Consider the following 18962-nt stretch of genomic DNA (forward strand, 5'->3'; position numbering starts at 1 on the left):
ACAGTCTAATATGACTCATATTTGGAAAGCAGTAACTGAAAGCACTTGAAGGTTTCGCAGCAACTTTTGAGACATTTTAAAACTTAATTTCCAAGTGTATGCTGCAGTAATGGCACCGATACTTCTGAACCACATGGGGAATGAGGAGGATGAGTATATAAAGTAAGTATTGGCATTTTAAACAGTATTTCTTGATGCTTTTCTTTAAACTTATGTCACTGTTTTAATATATATTTAATCCATGCACATATACTTATTGTCAATTCACCTCTCTTCATGAACTAAAATGCATTACAATCCACTCAGAGAACAGGTCCAAGTGAACAATCCCAATTTGGACACCATGGAAGAGGACATTCTTTACCACTTCAGCCTGAGCACTAAGACTCACAACCTCCCTGAAATGTTTGGAGATATTAAGGTTTGTAAAAAAAAGTCCAGTTTAAATAAAACCATTTTCTAAAAGCTCTAAAACACAATTCAACAGTCCTCTGTTTTTCTCTGTTTCCCACAGTTTGTGTGTGTTGGTGGCAGTGCAAACCGAATGAAGGCTTTCGCCCAGTTCATCCATCAGGAGCTGAAACTGCCAGGGAACCCAGGAGACGTCAAAGATATCTGTGAGGGAACTGATCGCTACTGCATGTACAAAGTGGGACCAGTTCTCTCTATAAGTGTAGGTATTTCATTATTTTCTGTGGGTGGAAGTGTTCTTTAAATGTTGTTACGAAAAAGTATTTTACGGATTAGAAAACTTAATTTCTGCCCACTGTGTATATAATACAGCATGGCATGGGAGTCCCATCAATCTCCATCATGTTGCATGAGCTCATCAAGCTCCTGCACCATGCCCAGTGCCGTGATGTGGTTTTGTTTCGCCTGGGAACGTCTGGTGGAGTCGGTAAGTCTTTTAGATTTTAATATGAGAAAGTTTTACATGCAGTGAAACAAGTTGTTCAAGTCATTAATCCAATACTCTTCTTAAAGTATGTAAGAAAATTATGCCCTGTGTCATCTACAGGTCTGACTCCAGGGACCGTGGTGATCACGGAAAAAGCAGTGGACTACTCTTTCCGCCCCCAGTTTGAACAGGTCGTTCTGGGTAAAGTTATCACCAGGAACACTGAGCTGGATGAGGGAGTGGCCAACGAGCTTCTGCAGTGCTCTTCTGAGCTTCAAACTTTTCCAACAGTGATCGGAAACACCATGTGCACCCATGACTTCTACGAAGGTACAGTATGAACAGAATTCCATTAAACATTTATTTGTAATTCCTAGTTGTCATCCCCTGACAAATCCTGTTCTCTGTTTCTGTAGGTCAGGGCCGACTGGATGGAGCTCTGTGCTCCTTCTCTCAAGAAGAGAAACTGGAGTATCTGAGGAAAGCTTATGAGGCCGGAGTGAGGAATATTGAAATGGAGTCCACTGTTTTTGCTGCTATGTGCCGTGTCTGTGGTCTCAAAGGTATTATTTTTCTAACAAAGCAAACACTGTATGATGGCAAAACCTTCTGATCGCTGCAAAGTACATCTTCTACTTGTGATTTTGACAAACTGCACTATTCTAAAAACTCTCATTTCACTCTCCAGGAGCTGTGGTATGCGTTACATTGCTGAATCGCTTTGAGGGGGACCAGATCACATCATCCCATGATGTTCTGGTGGAATATCAGCAGAGACCTCAAATCCTGGTGGCCCATTTTATCAAGAAACGCCTGGGATATATTATCTAACAACCCAGTCGCCCTGTAGCATGTACATAGTTTTGACTCGTGGATATGTATATATATTGTACTTAAAATGTTAATACTGAAATATTTAAAAGTTATACATTAAGATTTTTTTATGATTTATTTGACACTAAAATATTAAGCGTGTTGCATGTATGCTTATAGAGTATATGTGTAAGTATGTATTATATCTACTATATTTATCCAGAAATATATACTTGTAAAATCTTCAAAATGATATGTTCTGTATCTTGATCTCCATGTTTATCTCTGCCGAAGCTGGAATTACAGTCCAGCAAGAAAGGAGATTACTTTGAATTTTAAGGGCATGTTTTTAAGACCAAGAAACACACTTCAATGAATTGAAATAAAAATATCACGTCTGGACATTTTTGTAGATTTGGAGTCTTTGAATTGTCTTGTTTTTTTTTTTTGGCTTTTCAAGCAATAAGTGGTTCTAAAACTGATCTTTGAGGAGCCTCGAGTCATTTTAGAGTGAGAAATAACTATCTGTTGCTACAAAAAGAGACACCAGTGACAGTGGTTAAAAAACACCTTCTTACATGCTTTTTTAGATGAAAATTATTCAGCAATTTCTTTTAGATTAGAACTTCCAGCAGTGTATTTTAGTGAATGCGCTATCAAATATTTGAGGATGTTAGTAGCTTCTGCAACACAAGATTTTTTTATGCAAATACGACCCACCCTAAAATGCAGTCCGTGACTAAAGATTGATTTGTCTTTTTCTTTGCTGAATGCATTTGCCAGCACTCAGAGATACTGTATGTATTTCTCATGTATAAAATCTACAAGTTAGTAATTGTAATTGTCATTTGGAGGACAATACTGTAGTTAAAAAAAACTACTTTGTAAGAACTGCAGCTGTTGTAAGCACTCTTAATTAAAAACCATGAAAAATTCTTACACATGAAGCAAATTCATCATAAGCCATATGCTGTTTAATATTGGGACAAGAGTGGGACTTCATAAGATGACTTAATCAAAAGTTGGGTCAGAATTTAAGTATGGACCTTGTGTCACGTCGAGGTGGTTTGGGGGGCTCGATGACAGACAGAACCTCTCTGGCATACTGACTCTGGTGTAGACCGGCCTCCCGCAGAGCCTGCTCAACCCGCACTCTTGGATCAGACACAATCTGGAAGATAGTTGGGGTTTTTTTTTTAAATAAACACAGCTGTTTTACATTCCATTCTCTATGCAACCTTTGCTGTTTTTAATGGATCACTACACATTTAATACTTGACATAAGGGTTGATCATTAATTCATCATCATTTGGTGCCAGAAGAGAAAAGCATCACAGTCTGACAATCATTAGTCAATACCTATATTACACAATACCGAAATCCTAACCTGTTCTCTACAGTTAAAACAAAACCACACACAGACTCTACAGTTCACTGACTGACTTTGGTGGCCTTGAAATTAAGACTCTTTTGAAATGAGGACAAACACTGTTTGGCCAGTCACCCAGCTTACATAATTTTCCTCTAGTGCATGGGTCACCCAAAAGTAATTGAAACTTATGTGACTTAATGTAACGAAGGAAACGTGAGTGAGGGAGCAAGAGGTCATGTAGGCTCAATACATACAGAGCATAGATAAGAGGACAGGGGCAAATGATCATGCAGCTTTAGAGACTTTGCAAAGAAAGTGGTTATAGGAGGGCAGATCCTATCATGCCTCACCTGTGTGTCTGTGTACGTGTTTATACTGTAGAGAGGCTTTTGGAGCTCAAACTCGTTTACATTCAAGTGTCGACACTTCCAAGCCTCCGTGTCTGCCATCATCCTCTCTGGGTCTGCCTCTGCCACCACCCCAACCTTAGATAAATAAGAAAAATATACACTGGATTTACTAATAATATACAATTGTCTTTTTACTTACTGCCATAAGGTGGCAGTGATGCCTTTACTCAGATAAGGATGAGTCCAGTTTTTTTCCTTTGTGAGTTATTTCCACTGACAGAACTAATCCAAGTGGTTGAAAGACCAGATAATGCTCCACCTGGTTTCTAAGAGCTTCCAGACGATTCTGTCTCTCTTCTTCTTCTCTCTGCCGCTCAAGCTCCCGCGCCTCTCTCTCCAGCCGTCGCTGTTGTAGCATATCTGCCCGAAACTGCACCCTAGAGGAAGAAGAAAAAGTGTGGACATCAGACCTAAACAATCCCTTTCTTCCTCTGCCACTGCCACAATCAACATTACGTATTGCTCCTGACACAGCAGACCTCCAGGCTGTGGAGGGCTCTACGGTGCTGCCAGAGTGCAGCACCTCTCCCAACACCTGCTTTTATCTCTGTCTCAGCCCCTCAATGAATCCCTTTCGCATGTGAATTCATTCTCACAGCCAAAGTCAACAACATTATACGGATTCAATGTGAGTGTGTGTCTGCAGAGGAATCAAATGGAAAACACACCACGCAAGAGAATGTTTTTAAAGGCAAGTTTTATTTTTCAGCAGCAAGTTAACATTAGTCTGAGACATTATTTTTCCTGTTGAAAGTTTCCAGTGTGCTCACGTCTGACTGACCCCGCATCACTGATGAGGTGCGACATCTCCAGCGACTCAGCAAGGGTCGAGCACGGAGGTGTTAGAAAGTTGCAAATATTCAGAGAAAGTAGTTGTGATGCTACATTGTTATCAGAGCATTCTTATAATTTAAGAAACTACAACCAGCAGTGATTTCTGATTAATACTATGTTTTTCATTTAGCAGTACATATTCCTGTGTATTCAGTGAATATTTTATGATTGATATACACTAATACATAATAGATACCTGTTCAACAGCTGATTAACACAAACATCTAATCAGCTACTCACATGAGTCACAGCTACATGTCTACATTTAGGCATGTAGACACGGTGAAGATGACCTGCTGAGGTTTAAACGAATCATTAGAACGGGCAAGAACACTGATTTAAGTGACTTTGAACATGGCATTCCTCTTGGTGCCAGATGGGATGTCTGAGTATTTGAGAAACTGCTGATGCACTTGGATTTGCCCACACAACCATAGAATTTACAGAGAATGGTCTGAAAATGAGAAAATACGCAGTAAGTGCCAGTTCTCTGGGCGAAAACGCCTTGTTAATGCCAGAGGTGAGAAGAGAATGGCAAAACTGCTTTTGAGCTCATAGTAATGCATCATCAATCCAAATAACCACTCACTGGCATAAAGGTATGCAGAAGAGCATCTCCGAATGCAAACACACATTGAAAGAGGATGCAGATGAACTACAGCAACAGAAGAGCACACCGAGTGCCTCTCCTTTTACTAAGAACATGAACCCGAGGCTAGAATTTGGACTGGCTCACCAAGATTGAGTTCACTATACTCAAATGGCCTCCATAATCACCAGATATCAATCCAATAGAAGACACTTAGGATGTGGTGGAACAGAGGATTCACATTATGGATGTGCAGCCAACTAGCAACTGTGTGACGCTAACATATCGATATGGACCCAAATCTCTGAGAATGCTTCAAGCACTTTGTTAAATCTATGCCATAAAGAATTAACAAAGTTCTGAAGGTAAAAAAGCGGTTCAACCCAGGTACAGAAAAAAGTGTACCTAATACCAAGTGACCACAGAGTGTATGTATAAATATTATATTGCAAACACAGCACACAGTGGGCTGATGGAAGGATAAGACTATGTAAAGAAGAAAAAATATAGACACTGTATTCATAAGTTTTGTGTCCATGAAAGTTCCAAAGCGTATTATTTAATTAGTCAATCAAAAGACTGACTAATGATACATGATACAAATGAAGGTGAAATGGTAATAATTTCCTGTTAATACTCCTGAGTAAACTCTGTCACTCACTGCTTACAACGGAAATTATGTAAAAATAATTTCAGGCTGTTTCTTTAGTAACTGTATTTCTTCAAATATACATAATATAATAATAATAACATAATAATAAAATGCAGCATGCTAGATTCCACTTTTTACTCAAATGTATTTTTAAACAGAATGTGAAATAGACATAGGTCACTTGTAAATTTTGGACGACACTGTGAATTCCTGTGAGTGATCGCCCAAATCGCACGCATAAAGTGGCTGACTAAAAACATGTCATGGCTGTTTTGAGTAATTCAGAAATTCTAAGGGTGCCTTTAACAACCTTGATGCACTTGGCAGCGCCGAAAACTCAAGGTCCCATGGTGCAACACTCACCTCTGCTTATCTCGCTTTGCCTGTTCTTCCATGACGCTTCTTAGATTAGCAAGCCTCTCTTGATCCCTCTGCTCCAGCACTTCTCTCCTCTTCTGCTGCTTTAAATAAAACTGTCTGACCTGGGGGGAAAAAATCAACAAAGACTAAAACTGAACAAGAACAGTGGCTACACTTCCACTAAGTTGACTCCCTCGGAAACTCTTAGGATCATCATGTCCTATTGATTGAGACAGAGCGGGAATCAGATAAGTGTAAATAGAGAGAATGAGATGATATTTCAACGTCTGCCAGACTATTGTGCTAAATTATATGGAATCCAATGAGGCCTAAATGTTCTCATTAATCAGAATGTCTCAGGTTGCCTATACTCGCCTAGCAGACCCCTGAGGAGAGATTTAATTAAACAGTCAGACATACACACACACACACATATTCTGGTCTGTCGTACCTGTGGGTTCAATAACTAAAGTGAATAATCAAAATACCCATGTAATTATATCCACAATGTGCTTTCAATTTGATATCCATGCATGCCCACAATTAAATCATTCAGATTCTGGAGCCATAAATGGCAAGAAATTTGAATGCGGTGAATTGTTTTTAAAAACCAAACTACCTACATCAAAAACCCTGCCATGGTGGAATTATTCTTTTATTTTATTCATTCCTAAAGTCCTTAAATACAATACATTTTTATTTACCCAAAGAAACTCTACAGCATTTCTAGTACTTCTAAAAGAAAGAGACAATTACTTTCAGTGGTTGTTTTGTAGGCATTCAGTGATATTTCATTCCTTGAATAGTCATTCATACACTCATCTGTTCATACACATGAAAAGGTTTTAGAACGAGCGCACATCCAAAACGATTTGATGCTTTTGAGAGTACTTGCTTCACTGTGAAATCAATACTCTGTGTGTGGCACACTGTAAACACTCATCTAAACCTAAACTAATCCCCATTGTCTGCTACATAGTTGAGCTTTCCTGCTGTTGGCAGTCCTTTGTTTTTGATTGCATGTGTGCATGTTAGTGGACGGAACGCACCACAGTAAAGCATAAGAATTCATACTCATTTTATCCCACAAGAACAATTAAAGTGGGCCTTTCACTTCCATATTTTTATTCTTGGCCTTTGCTGGGGCAGTGTTGCATGAGTCACAGTTAAAAATAGCTCCTCTTTAACAAACATATGGTCTTGTTTGTGATGCTCAGTTTATCCTGTGTACTGTCTTAAACAAGCTACTTTTAGCTCCTCTTTCCTGAAAGCTGGCCATAGTGGCAAACTTCTCCTGATTGGCTGCCCTTCACAAACAGCAGAGTTGTGTGCCTGAGACGACCATATTAAGGATCTCTGCTCTTATTGTTATGATACAGTTCAACAGTAGAACAAAAATATCTAGCTTTGAGTTTTGGCTTTAAGGGATTACTCGCACAAACACTAACCTACCAAAAGGTAGCATTTATCATCTAGAAAAATGCTTGCTTTAATAAAATATATAATATAAGCTAAGGTGATTTAAGGCTTTACACATGCAAAAGTAAGACATTAATAAGCAAATGTCCCAGGATTTAACAAACCCATAACAACATTTGTTATAAGGGTGAAGAAGTGTTTACTTTTTCTTTCTGCTGCAACCTGATGGAGGCGTCCTTCTCTTGCTCCCTCTTTAACCTCTCCTCTTCTTCCTCCTGTTGTCTGGCTGCTATTGCTGCCTCAAGCTTTGCTACCTCCTCCTGCTGGGCTCGCCACTGTTGCAACTACAAATGCACATGCAGACACACATAAGGGATGAAGGAGAAAAGAAAAGGGCAGATTCTTGTCTATCAGCAACTGTTTTGAAAGAATTATTCACACGGAGACAACCAGCTGCCAAATTGTGGCACGAACTCCAGAGGAGGTGCCAAAACTGCTTTTCACACTTTTCTAGATCCCCCTCAGGCCCCTCTAAACAATGAATCATAAAGAAAACCCTTGCGTTTTTAGCCCTACACTAAAACAAAACGTATCCTAGTGTTGAAAATGGTTCTTTATTCTGCAATTTAGATCAATTATATTTACACAGAAGCTCCTCCAGAGTTAAAAACGTAGAGATTTTTCAAGTTTTAGCTGAGAAAGAAAAGAAAATCAATAGCAATCCTCACTCACCCAGCTAGATATTTGGAAAGAGACCGTCTTAACTTTTCAAACACACACATACCCACAAACATTTGCAGGGGAGTGAGTGACAGGTTCGTTATGCAGCAGCCTCTCTGTGGCATGCCGGGTATTGAAGTGTTGAATTCTGACCAGGCAGACAGATTTACAGATCTATCAGAGGAGAGCTTAGGAATCTCCAAAGGGATGAACTGCAAATTAACATGGTCACACACACATTAGCACCAGCAGTATCATCAAGTTAATCATACATGATGTCTGCCTGAGAGAAAGCAGCAGCTGTGAGATTGAGAGAAGAATTTAAACACTCCAGCCTCTAATCCACTTCTATTTAGCAGTGCTAAAGATGGAAATACAACATGGTTATTCTTTAGAAAACTCTACAATTAAAATTATTTCCTGCAGATGTTTCGAGTTCTCAGTATTACTGAACCTGGATACGTAAGAAAATATTATAGGTCCTGCCTAAGTAGTGGCAGTAATGGTGAGTGGATAATAAATGATTATTGGCAGTATTCAGTCTTTTTTTTTTTTTTTTTTGCTTCTGGACACTTTTTTAAAGTTAACTTTTCTTTTTTTTAATTAGTACCAGGCTCTCTACTATCCTGGCTACTACTTTCCTCTTCCTCCTCTTCATTCTTGCCTCATAGCTATGTGCATGCTTGTTATTTAAACAGTTTCCATTATTGCCTTGTTTAGTATAATCCTGTGGTTGTGAAAGGTCACAGTAATGATTTGAATAACTTCTGGTGTTCATACAAGCAAACACTTACACCCATGCAAAAAAATTTCAAATTTTGGCATAGTCTGACAAGATGCCCAATGAAACTTTAGTGGGCATATTTTCTCAGCTAAACAAGTACACATAATTAAACTATCCATCAAGTTCAACCTATCCAATATAAGATACCTGCAAGTTGTATGCAATATAGGCAGGTCTGTAGGGAGTACATATATTTTGATACACTCAGGTCACAGAACAATTTTAAATGTTTCTTTAAAAACTCCAAGACCCCCAGTGTCTGAATGTGTTTTGCAAGATTTCTTGTTTAGGCAGGAATGAAGAGGCATTTTAGGTAGCACAAAGAGAATAAAATGGTCATTATGTACAGTCTACAGTAATTTGTCACTGGAATCTCATTTTCTGTGAATTCAAATGGAAATGGGAAACCATCCTTTTTCATGGTAGCACAAAAAAGACTGCAGAGATGTCAGAATAACAAAAGAATGATAGTCTTTTTATCGGAGCACTGCAGCTGGCTCAAAGCTTTTGTTAATATAACTGTACAGTTAAATGTCTTTTGTCAGCCGGCATTGCAGCAGCCATCATAACTTTCTATTGCAAGTTATTTAATATATATAACAGCTGATGGAAGCAGATTAGGCTTAAAAAAAAATCAAAAACCATAAAATCATCAGCGCTGTGAATTACTGCAACAAACAGAAGCGAGAATAGCATTACTCCTTATTATGCGGGAACACTCTGCTGAGTGACGTTAATGATACATGAAATTTACAGAATCTTTAAAGGGACAAGAGCTGAAGTCCATTACAAGATGACAAAAATGAAACTATGCAATTATTGTTGTATTTTTACAGCCAAGACAATGAAAATTTTCCCGAGTTCCAGAACAGGTACATCACTGTGCAAAGGAAAAATTATAGACATATGCGTAATTAACTCCTCAGAGAGTTGTCAGCTGAACCACTGTGGAGCCCACACACTGTCTCAACTCCACAGTTGTTTTCATCTGGCCACCAGAGAGACTTGGCAGCCACTAAATGACTGACTCGATGACAGGCGATCTTCTCACACAGAGCCTAGAGAATATCCTGATTACAGTAGGAAGAGCACATAAATAATGTGGCCATAAGTTAATCTATAACAGTGATGTTTGTTTGGTGAAGTACTCTGGAGATAAGGTGGGAGGGGGAAGAGAAAAAAAAGAGTGCTGGCTGTAAAAGAAAACCTCCGGTTTTGTGAAATCTTTCTTCTTTCGTTTGTAGTGCCGCTTGTCCTTTGGCCTGCTCATCCCTTTCCCACCTGAGCATGTTGCAACAATCTGTCATCCCTCCAGGCTTTATTTACTCATGTGGACAAAAAAAAACAATCACTCATCAAATATGCCTGGGAGCGAGATATAAGTGGGAGGTAAAATGAAAGCAAGGACACAATAAAAGGCTGGAATTAACAGTAACACAGAGAACAATACGAGCTAATTACAAGAGCCAGAACAAACGGATGATGATTTGAAAAGAAGAGTCTGTCTTTCAGTGATAAAATGGAACGATTTTGAGCTGGGTCTCATGCATGTAATGTTGACTAGTTATCTTAAATATCTTTTTATTTTAAAGCAACCACAGCTTATACAATTTCACATCTGGAGCGCTTTCAGAAACTGCTATATGATCAGTAATCTCATCTGAGTGCACACACATGAATTTAGACTGTCTTATGTGGCCTGTGTGACATCCTTGCCCCTTCTAGAACAGAGTTCAAGCAAACTCTAAAATCAATTACCCTTGATTTCTTCCCACTGCACTATTCCCTGAAGAGTGTCTGAGTGGGATGGCAGCACACAACCTCGCTCACTATAATGAGGTCAGAATCAGACCGGCCCTGACCAAAAACTGTCCTGTGTGTATGCGCTCATCTGAACCCATGGAGAAGATGAGATGTGGAAACCCAAGGAAGTAACAAGTAGGCACTTACTCTACCGCCTTAACCAAAAAGTACCATCACTGAAATCTTGATTTTATAATTTTTTTTCACAGTAAGCTGTTTCCAAAGAGTATCTGTTGTCTTTTTTGAAACTGTGCTTTCCATCTGTTTCCATCAGATTACCCCTATATGGAAAAAAACAATCGTACTGTTAAAAAAGAAAAGAAAAGAGGATGGACTGCTCTTGAATTATAGATCATGATGACCGTTAGCCCTCCATAAAATATACATTTTGATTCATTCATTTATTTATATTTTACTGCCAGCTCCAATATGCAAGTTTCTGCTACCATATTTTCCTACACAGCACACTAAATACAATAGGGATGACTCACAGTAGAGTCAGGGGAGTTGTTTGGATCAGAGGGAGCAGCTGCAGAAACCAAAGCATTAAAGAGGCAGACGCATCGGAAGGAGAATCCATCTTGCCTCGCTGCAGTGTCACTGTGCAGTGATGATAAAGGCAGTGGAAAGAAAGACTGAATGAAAACAAGAATCCATCTAAGCCTCCACGCAAACTCAAATATGTGCACATCCACCATTTAAATTACACTCCATATGAAAAAAATAATAACCTACTGACAGTGAGTCTTCAATTCCCCAACTTTTGCTTTAAGTTTAGGAAGATACATTTTGAAGACACATCAAGTATGTACTATTTAGAAGGGCATTAAAATAAAAAATTGGGAGTTTTTTAGTTTGTTTTAGGAGAATGTACTATCTTTCAAACTTTTGTATAGAAAACATTTCAACTCTTCAGTGTGAGACAAAGTGAAAAATAATCTACTGGCAGGTAGCAGAAGGAAAGGGGTGGAGATTGTTATTCAAAGCGCTACATCGATACAGACTTTTTTTTTTTAAGACCGATACAGTCTTCGGTGATTTACAAACCTGACCTATTTTGGCCGATATTTTTTTATATTGTTTTTCCCCTATAATATTTGGTAACTGTAGCGATTTATGAGTCCTAACTAGGATGATATGAAAATGTTGTTTGAAAATAATCTTGAAAGTTGCAGAGTGCCCTCTGGTGGACAAATTATGCAACATCCACATTCATAGAACAGAGAGTTTCTTCCATCTCTTCTTTTACTTTTTAAATTTTCATTTATCAGTTTTAAATGTACCGATATAAAGGCAAATACCAATTATCGGGCAATACACCACTCTCGCCAATATATATCGGCTGGGCTCTAGTTATCAATTATATATTGTGGTTGTTAGGATCAGGATCAGTCTCATAAGAACTTTCGAAACAAGATACCAAAATTGGGGTAATATAGAGTTAAAACACTGAAAACAGAAAGAATGAATTCATGCCAAGAGGGAAGAATTCACAGATCTGCACAGAAAACAATCCAAGAACTTTGCATCTGCAAACCAACAGCAGAAAAACAACCTCTGTGGTGTTTTTTGACAAAATGAGATTCAGTGTTGTCGGCTCCCACCAGCCCTACCTCATACATCAGTGTCTTATCCAAACAGCCACAGGACATAAGCAACTTGGTGCTACATCAACACCACATGGATTTGTTCACATGAGTAACTTGTTTGTTGTGCGAATGTGAACTAGCACCCCTCGGAGACAGCAACATCATGTTTGCAAGACCATTCTTATTAGCTTGTTTGCATTCACAGCCCATCCCAAGTGGCAGCTAAAGCAAGAGATGCTGTCAGGCAGCCTGGCGTAATATACAGCCTCATCAGGAGATATACTGTACACAAGCAGGCAATCTGCTCCCTCAAACTTCACACTATCACAGCTGCACATGAGATAGCTTGAAAGGAATATAGGAAAAAAGATGTTATGTTAAATATATAGCATACACTAAATATATATGAGGAAAACGTATATTCTGGCAGCAAAAGTAGATTTCAGTGTATCTCAAAAATGCAACAACTGAAGATTCAAAGGTATAAAAGAGACACAAACTTTTTCTCTGAGATGCAAGCAAATGTCCTGCTGGTTCTGGCGGTCTCTGTGTAGCTCCAGCTCCTCCTGGTGGGCATGTTTTGCCTCCTGCAGTGTGACCTGGGCTCGGGCCAGGAGTTCTTCACGGTCTCGCTGCCACTGCTGGGGCACTGCTCTTAGCTGCGCCTGGGTGAAGCGCTGCAAGTCCCACACACATTCATGCTCCAGCTGGAAGAAGAATGAGAATGGACTGTGTACTGTTTGTATGTGGGGTGGCAAAAAAAATGTTTTAACTGTACAGATGTATCAGGCACAATTATAAACAGAGTCAGAAAAAAAAACTGGAAGATGACACTGTGATCATAGTGCTTCAAAACTAAAGCACCACAGCCCAAACGGCAACTCTGATATATTATGCATCGTGTTGCACCAAATTAACAATATGCTAATGGGAAACCAAAAACTTCCCTTTGTTACAACACTCTACAATAATGGCAGCAGGACCATAGGGACAACTCTGTGTCAGATCTAACTCTGCTGGTGTATAAAATGGTCTCTCTCTCCTGGCTGTGAAATGTCCTACAGGAAAACAGTTCCTTTCTGTGTGAGGGCTGCCTGTAGCTATTCATCATTGTGTCAGCGCTCACAGAGGCTGCACCACTTGGCTGCTTCATTGGAACCGAGGGAATGATATTCATCTATGGGCTAATAGTGGCTAACTGACGGTGGGAAGGCATTAGACGGCTGAATGGTTTTATTGAAAATGAGTGAGCTGACAGACCTGCCAACGGAACAGAAGCGCCAGAGGCAGTCAAGCAAATCCTGTTTATTAATACACAACTTTAGAACTTGAGGAAAAGCCCCCCCCACCTCCTTTGTTCTTCACTTTCTCTTTTTGTCCCTGCCTTTACTGTGGTTTGAAGTAAAGACTAAGCATGAGCCTTTGAGATATGTGCATATATGCTTGCATGCTTGTGCACAGGCTTGGGTGCACTTCATCCATTGCACTCACAGTTTGTGTGGATGCATCCACCGCACTGTGTCTGCAGTATACACTTAGAGTGTACCAGCACCTAGTTCGGCTGCTGCATTCACATTTCCTCTGCAGAGTAAGGTTTCCTGGAGGAGAATGTGAAATAAATAATGGCCATATAAACTCAGAAGTACAAAGAGGTATGAATAATTTTTACTATTAGCATGGAATATTATTATTACTACTATATTAATACAATGAAATCCTGCTGATTCTCTGCTGGTACAAAGATAATAGACATTTAATTGCCCCATCCAGCAGAGGGAGATCTCCACTTATAGCTGGCTGGAGTACAACCACCTGATTGTGAAAGTGACATGCTGGTTTTACTTTAGGTCACCAAAAAATACAAGAAATTACCATATACAGATTAAAGTGACACTTTTCTGAGATAGGGATAGTCACTTGGATATCAACTGAAGGCTATGGTGGGATAAACTACTGCAAGATATGATATATTTAAAATATCTTGAGGTTAAAAGAGAAAAGTAATAAACCTTCTGCACTTCCCCTATTTTCCTTTGGATATTTTTCTACAGGATCAGAGGAAGAAAAAGAAGAAGTGCAAGAAATTGAAAACATTTAGGCTGCTTTTATCACCAAGGCTCTTAAATTGTTACATACCACAAACCATTTGTCTCACACCTTCTATTCAGCTAAAACTTGACTGACAAAAGCAACAGAAAATGATGCTATCATCCTGAAATGACTGCACAGAGATCAAATTTAACGGCAGGTGAGCAGAATACCATAGCTCAAACAAGAACAGGCTTCAATGCTCTAAAGTGGAAAACAACATAAGAAACATTAGGGCTAAGATGCTGACTCCATAGAAATATAATTAAATTGTGATTAAAATGCTAACTATAGAATTTCCAAGTCACCAATTTGTCTGGAGTGCTAATGGGATTTCATTTAAACAAATACACGCAAAATATCACAAATCACACACATGCCAGTCAGGCAGAGCTGAGTTCAGCTAGGGGGACCATTTTACTAGTTTACTGGATATAATCAAAGACATACTTGTTTGGTTGATTTCATTTAGATATCAGATAGAGAAAAAGCCAAAAACTCTGAATAAAATCAAGATTTCTTTTTTCCACATGCTGATGGCAGAATAGCATTTGTGAGTGTAATCAGAGAGGTTTCAGCAAATCAATCTATAGCTCTCACTGATTATCCTCTGCACGCAAGCCAGTCTAATTATGACTAATAGCTGAATTAGTCCAACTCTGGGAATGTTTCTGGGTGAGGGGCATGGAGAAAGACATCTCTCCTCCTTGCAAGACTCCCCTAAGGCTGAACGATCACAGCTCTAAATGCAGCACCCAGCTGGAACTGATATGAGGACAGGTCTCTGGGTGATGGTGAGGACGGAGAGAGGGTCTGGCGGTTGTCATGGTGATGCTAGGCGGTGGCGTGAGCAAATTGTCCACAGTGGGTGACATGGCATATCCTGCAGCGTGCTGAGCAGATCATTGTCCAGGCTTATCTATGTGTCTCACTGCTGGGTTCAGGGTACTAAGCTACATTGATCAGGGAGCTTGGGACTCACACTGTGGGGCTGCTTCTCACAGGGGAGTAAAGTACATTTTTAGATGGGTGTGTGGGAAAGTTAATGTCTTAATTTATGGCAAATGCATGTAAGAGAGCATGTATGTGTTTGTTTTGTGTGTAGTAAAGAAAAAAGAAATAATAAAATGATGCTTGGTGGAAAGTGACCAATCATTCAAACCTGGGGACCAATTTACCCAAAGATACATTTTGGGCTTGAGCAAGACACGTGATGCTCAGTTGTTCTGTGGTCAGCACACCAGACTGTGGTTGCACAGGTTGGCTTCAAGGAGGGACTCTAACTGTATGAGGAGGAATACACTTCTTTTCAAAGGTGATCATTGCTTCACCAGATCAATTACATTATACTACAACTATTTATTTATTTATTTTATTTTTGACTTCTGCTGCTATTATTATTATGCCACTACTATTCTAGTCAATAAAATGTCGTAAAATAGTGTAAAAACCTCAAATATACTCAATTTACTCTCATAACCTGTAGGAAATTAATGCAAAAAGTCTTTACATATGAAAATATCAACCATCAAATTTTGTTCATTTTGAGATTTTTACCTATTTTCTGATTAGAAAAATAGCTGGCTTTTCTGTTTGTCCATTTATAAATAAATTTAACAATTAATTCAGATTTTATTTCCCCCTAAAGTACTTACCAGCTCTTGTCTACTTTTCCCAGGAAAGAATCTCAACAGCATATCCATGCAGAGGGCTCTGTGGTTGGGTATGTCATGAGTATACCTAGACACTGTGAACTTAAAGTGTTCATGATCGTGCTCACACCAGCCACAGAACCTGAAACAATTTCAACACAAACAGTGATCAGAAAGGAAAGCACTGCAACAGATAAGCAACACTACAAAATTGTCTTTCCCTACCTTCATTTGAATGCATTGCATTTTCATATAGCACATGCAGATAAAAAGCAGTGCTGTGTAACAATAATATAAAAACAGCTGTATGTAAATAAAAATCGAGCTCTGAAGTAGCTTGGAGATATTGATATAATCACTCTCCTGGTGAGAAATACTTATTTAAAAGGTTGTTTCTGCAGAGTGAAGTGACTATGCATCTATATGATTTTAATATCCTGTTGAGTTCTTAATCTTTCATCTTGATCTGTCCAGTTACAGCAGAGCTCTGCTCCCGCATGTAATTATCTAAATGAAAGGCTGAAGATCATTAAAAGCCTATTTCAGCCACCTATTTCATGTTAGCGGTAAAAACCAGCGATATATTTCATCCAGCAATGCGTAAAAACGTTGAATTATGCAAATAAGAAAGAAAAAGCAAAGCTTAAATCTTCAGACATCTTCAGACCTACCTGTCTGTCCTTTGCAGTTGTTCTTGGAGGCTTTGCAGCCTGCTCTGGTATCTCTCTGATAGGGAGTGAAAGGCTTCAATCAGTGAGTCCTTCAGCTCTGGATAAGGGCAGTCTGAATTCAAAACCTCTTCTGGAATGTTCACCAAATAATCTGAAGTACTAGTGAGATATTTCTGTGAAGGACAATATGGCCATCTTTGAGGTTGTCTGTAGACTTTTTATATCCTTGATATATACAGTTTTACATAAAAGTTTGGGATTATCATATATTTTGACTGACATCTGAAATGAATACAAGCAAACACAACCCCTCAAGCAGGGGTTCAAAAATTAACGCTGTGGACGGGTGTTTGGAGAAACAGGGAGACGCATTTCCTAAAACAAACATCTTGCTAACTGTTAAGCATAGTGGTGAAAATACTCAGCTTTGTGTTCTAAATATCAACATGTTGGATGCATATCTCAGTAGTCAGTTATATAAGCACGACTGTAAAGAGGTTACTGAAGAATAGAACGATGACCCAATAAACGTCTAACTTAGTTCAAAATAAATAAACAAAATAAACAGATGGAGCAAACTTTGACATTCCCTGCATAATGAAATGTTAATTTTCTCTCGCGACATACTGTAGCAATCACTTATTAAGGTAAAGGATATGCTATTATCGACAATCTCTCTACATAAAATAACAAACCTCCAGGCCAAGGCCTACGATCTCTCTCTCCTGGTCCAGATACTCTGCATCAAGTTTTGCAATAATGTCATCTTGTTGTGTTTTGACAAAGTTTATCTGTTGGTTCAAGGATGAAAACATCAAAATGTATTAAATACAGTGTTAGAAAACAAACATGCCAGTTTGACCTTATGTTGTCAAGACAAAACAAAATGGTAAAACAGAACTACAAATCTTGCTCTGGCTACCTTGGAAGTCCTCTGCCACGAACAACTCTCTCTCAAGATATTTATATATATTTTCTTTCGGTCATCTAAATTTATGAACTTCTGATAGACTGCTGCAATAATAGAAAATAATCACTAATTAGGCCTATTAAAACTGTAAGAGCCTAATTAAAAGGAGAAGTTACATCTAAGGTAATGTTTAAGAAATATTAAGCTGTGAAGTGTTTTTTGGAAGCAAAAAATACAAATATTATGTTTCTACATCATCCTGATTGTATTAATATACTGTTATGACTTGTTATATTGGTAGACAATATCACCCAATGAACACCCACCTAGTGAACAACCAAACAATAAGGCATTTGAAAAGGAGAAGGAAATAGACATCAAATTCAAAGAGCTACCCATGCTCTGAATACTGACAAATGTTTTGTGAAAAGAGAGTTTATACATGACTCCTATAAAACACGAACTAAACACCAGGATTCAATAGCTCGTAGAACCACCTTTAGCAGCAATAATTTGAAGTAAATTAAAGTAATCCTTTTCTGTATGACTCCGTCTGTCTCTCATGTCATTTTTGAAGGAATTCTGGCTCACTCTTTTTTACAATGTTGCTTCAGTTCCTTGAGGTTTGCAGTCATTTGTCATGCCACAGCATTTCAGTGGGGTTGAGAACTGGACTGCAATTTGACTGCGTGGGCCACTGCAGCGCTTTGACTCTTTTCTTTCTCAGCCATTCTGTTGGAGATTTGCTGCTGTGCCTGGGATTATTGTTTTGTTCCATGACCAAATTTCAGCCAAGCTTTAGATGCTTTACATTTGACTCTAGTATACTTTGGTATGCAAAGGATTTCATCTTCAAACCCATAACTGCAAGGTGCCAGGGTCCCATAGTTGCAAACCATGTGCTGAAATGCTGTGTTTGGTTTTCACTAACAGCCACTGGCAGCCTTCCAAACAGGACATACTTGGTCAGTCTTTTTCTAATTGTACTGTCATGAACTTTAATATTTAACATGCTAACAGAGACCTGTTAGCATGTTAGCAAGACCTGCTTCAGACTACTTCTGCATTTATAAAGGTGCTCACTTTTGCCGATGACACCTGGCTACTATTTACCCTCTTAATTCCTATGGAAGCAGTCAGGGTAAACAAAGTTTTTCATAACATTGCATAAGATTTGAAAAAAACCCCTCTCTTTTCCAAATAACTGTAAATATTTTTTAAACATTTATCAGCCAACACCATCATTTTCGGTATGCAGGAAATGACTTGAAGACTTGCTCAGGAATGCTCAAATGTGCCATGAATTCGGATGGGCTATTGAAAATGCAAAAACCTCCCAAAAATGTAAAAATATACAGTACATTATTGATATCAAGATAAAAGTATCAGTAGAAATGT

The 18962-nt window shown here is 38.7% G+C and overlaps 2 protein-coding genes across 4 annotated transcripts in view; one reads left to right on the top strand and one right to left on the bottom strand.

The window, feature by feature from the left end:
• On the top strand, positions 1–2029 carry upp2 (uridine phosphorylase 2). Its single transcript, XM_003447339.4, has 7 exons — positions 1–162; positions 307–421; positions 515–673; positions 784–898; positions 1019–1228; positions 1315–1461; positions 1587–2029. Exons 1-7 carry the CDS (start codon positions 110–112, stop codon positions 1727–1729), a joined length of 942 nt encoding a protein of 313 aa, XP_003447387.1. The 5' UTR covers positions 1–109; the 3' UTR covers positions 1730–2029.
• The window catches only part of LOC100705685 (coiled-coil domain-containing protein 148), a 27947-nt gene continuing 10842 nt past the window's right edge, over positions 1858–18962 (bottom strand). For all 3 annotated transcript variants that reach the window (XM_019353025.2, XM_005452996.4, XM_005452997.2), the window contains exons 7-15: positions 17350–17445; positions 16655–16827; positions 15987–16125; positions 12744–12950; positions 7551–7691; positions 5932–6050; positions 3753–3870; positions 3434–3568; positions 1858–2882 (exon numbers count right to left, since the gene is read on the bottom strand). In XM_019353025.2, the coding sequence (XP_019208570.1) occupies positions 2739–2882; positions 3434–3568; positions 3753–3870; positions 5932–6050; positions 7551–7691; positions 12744–12950; positions 15987–16125; positions 16655–16827; positions 17350–17445 (1272 nt within the window). In that variant the 3' untranslated portion in view covers positions 1858–2738. The remainder of the gene's footprint in view (positions 2883–3433; positions 3569–3752; positions 3871–5931; positions 6051–7550; positions 7692–12743; positions 12951–15986; positions 16126–16654; positions 16828–17349; positions 17446–18962) is intronic.

The sequence above is a fragment of the Oreochromis niloticus genome, linkage group LG16, assembly GCF_001858045.2.
Source record: "Oreochromis niloticus isolate F11D_XX linkage group LG16, O_niloticus_UMD_NMBU, whole genome shotgun sequence".
In the NCBI taxonomy this organism is placed as follows: domain Eukaryota; kingdom Metazoa; phylum Chordata; class Actinopteri; order Cichliformes; family Cichlidae; genus Oreochromis; species Oreochromis niloticus.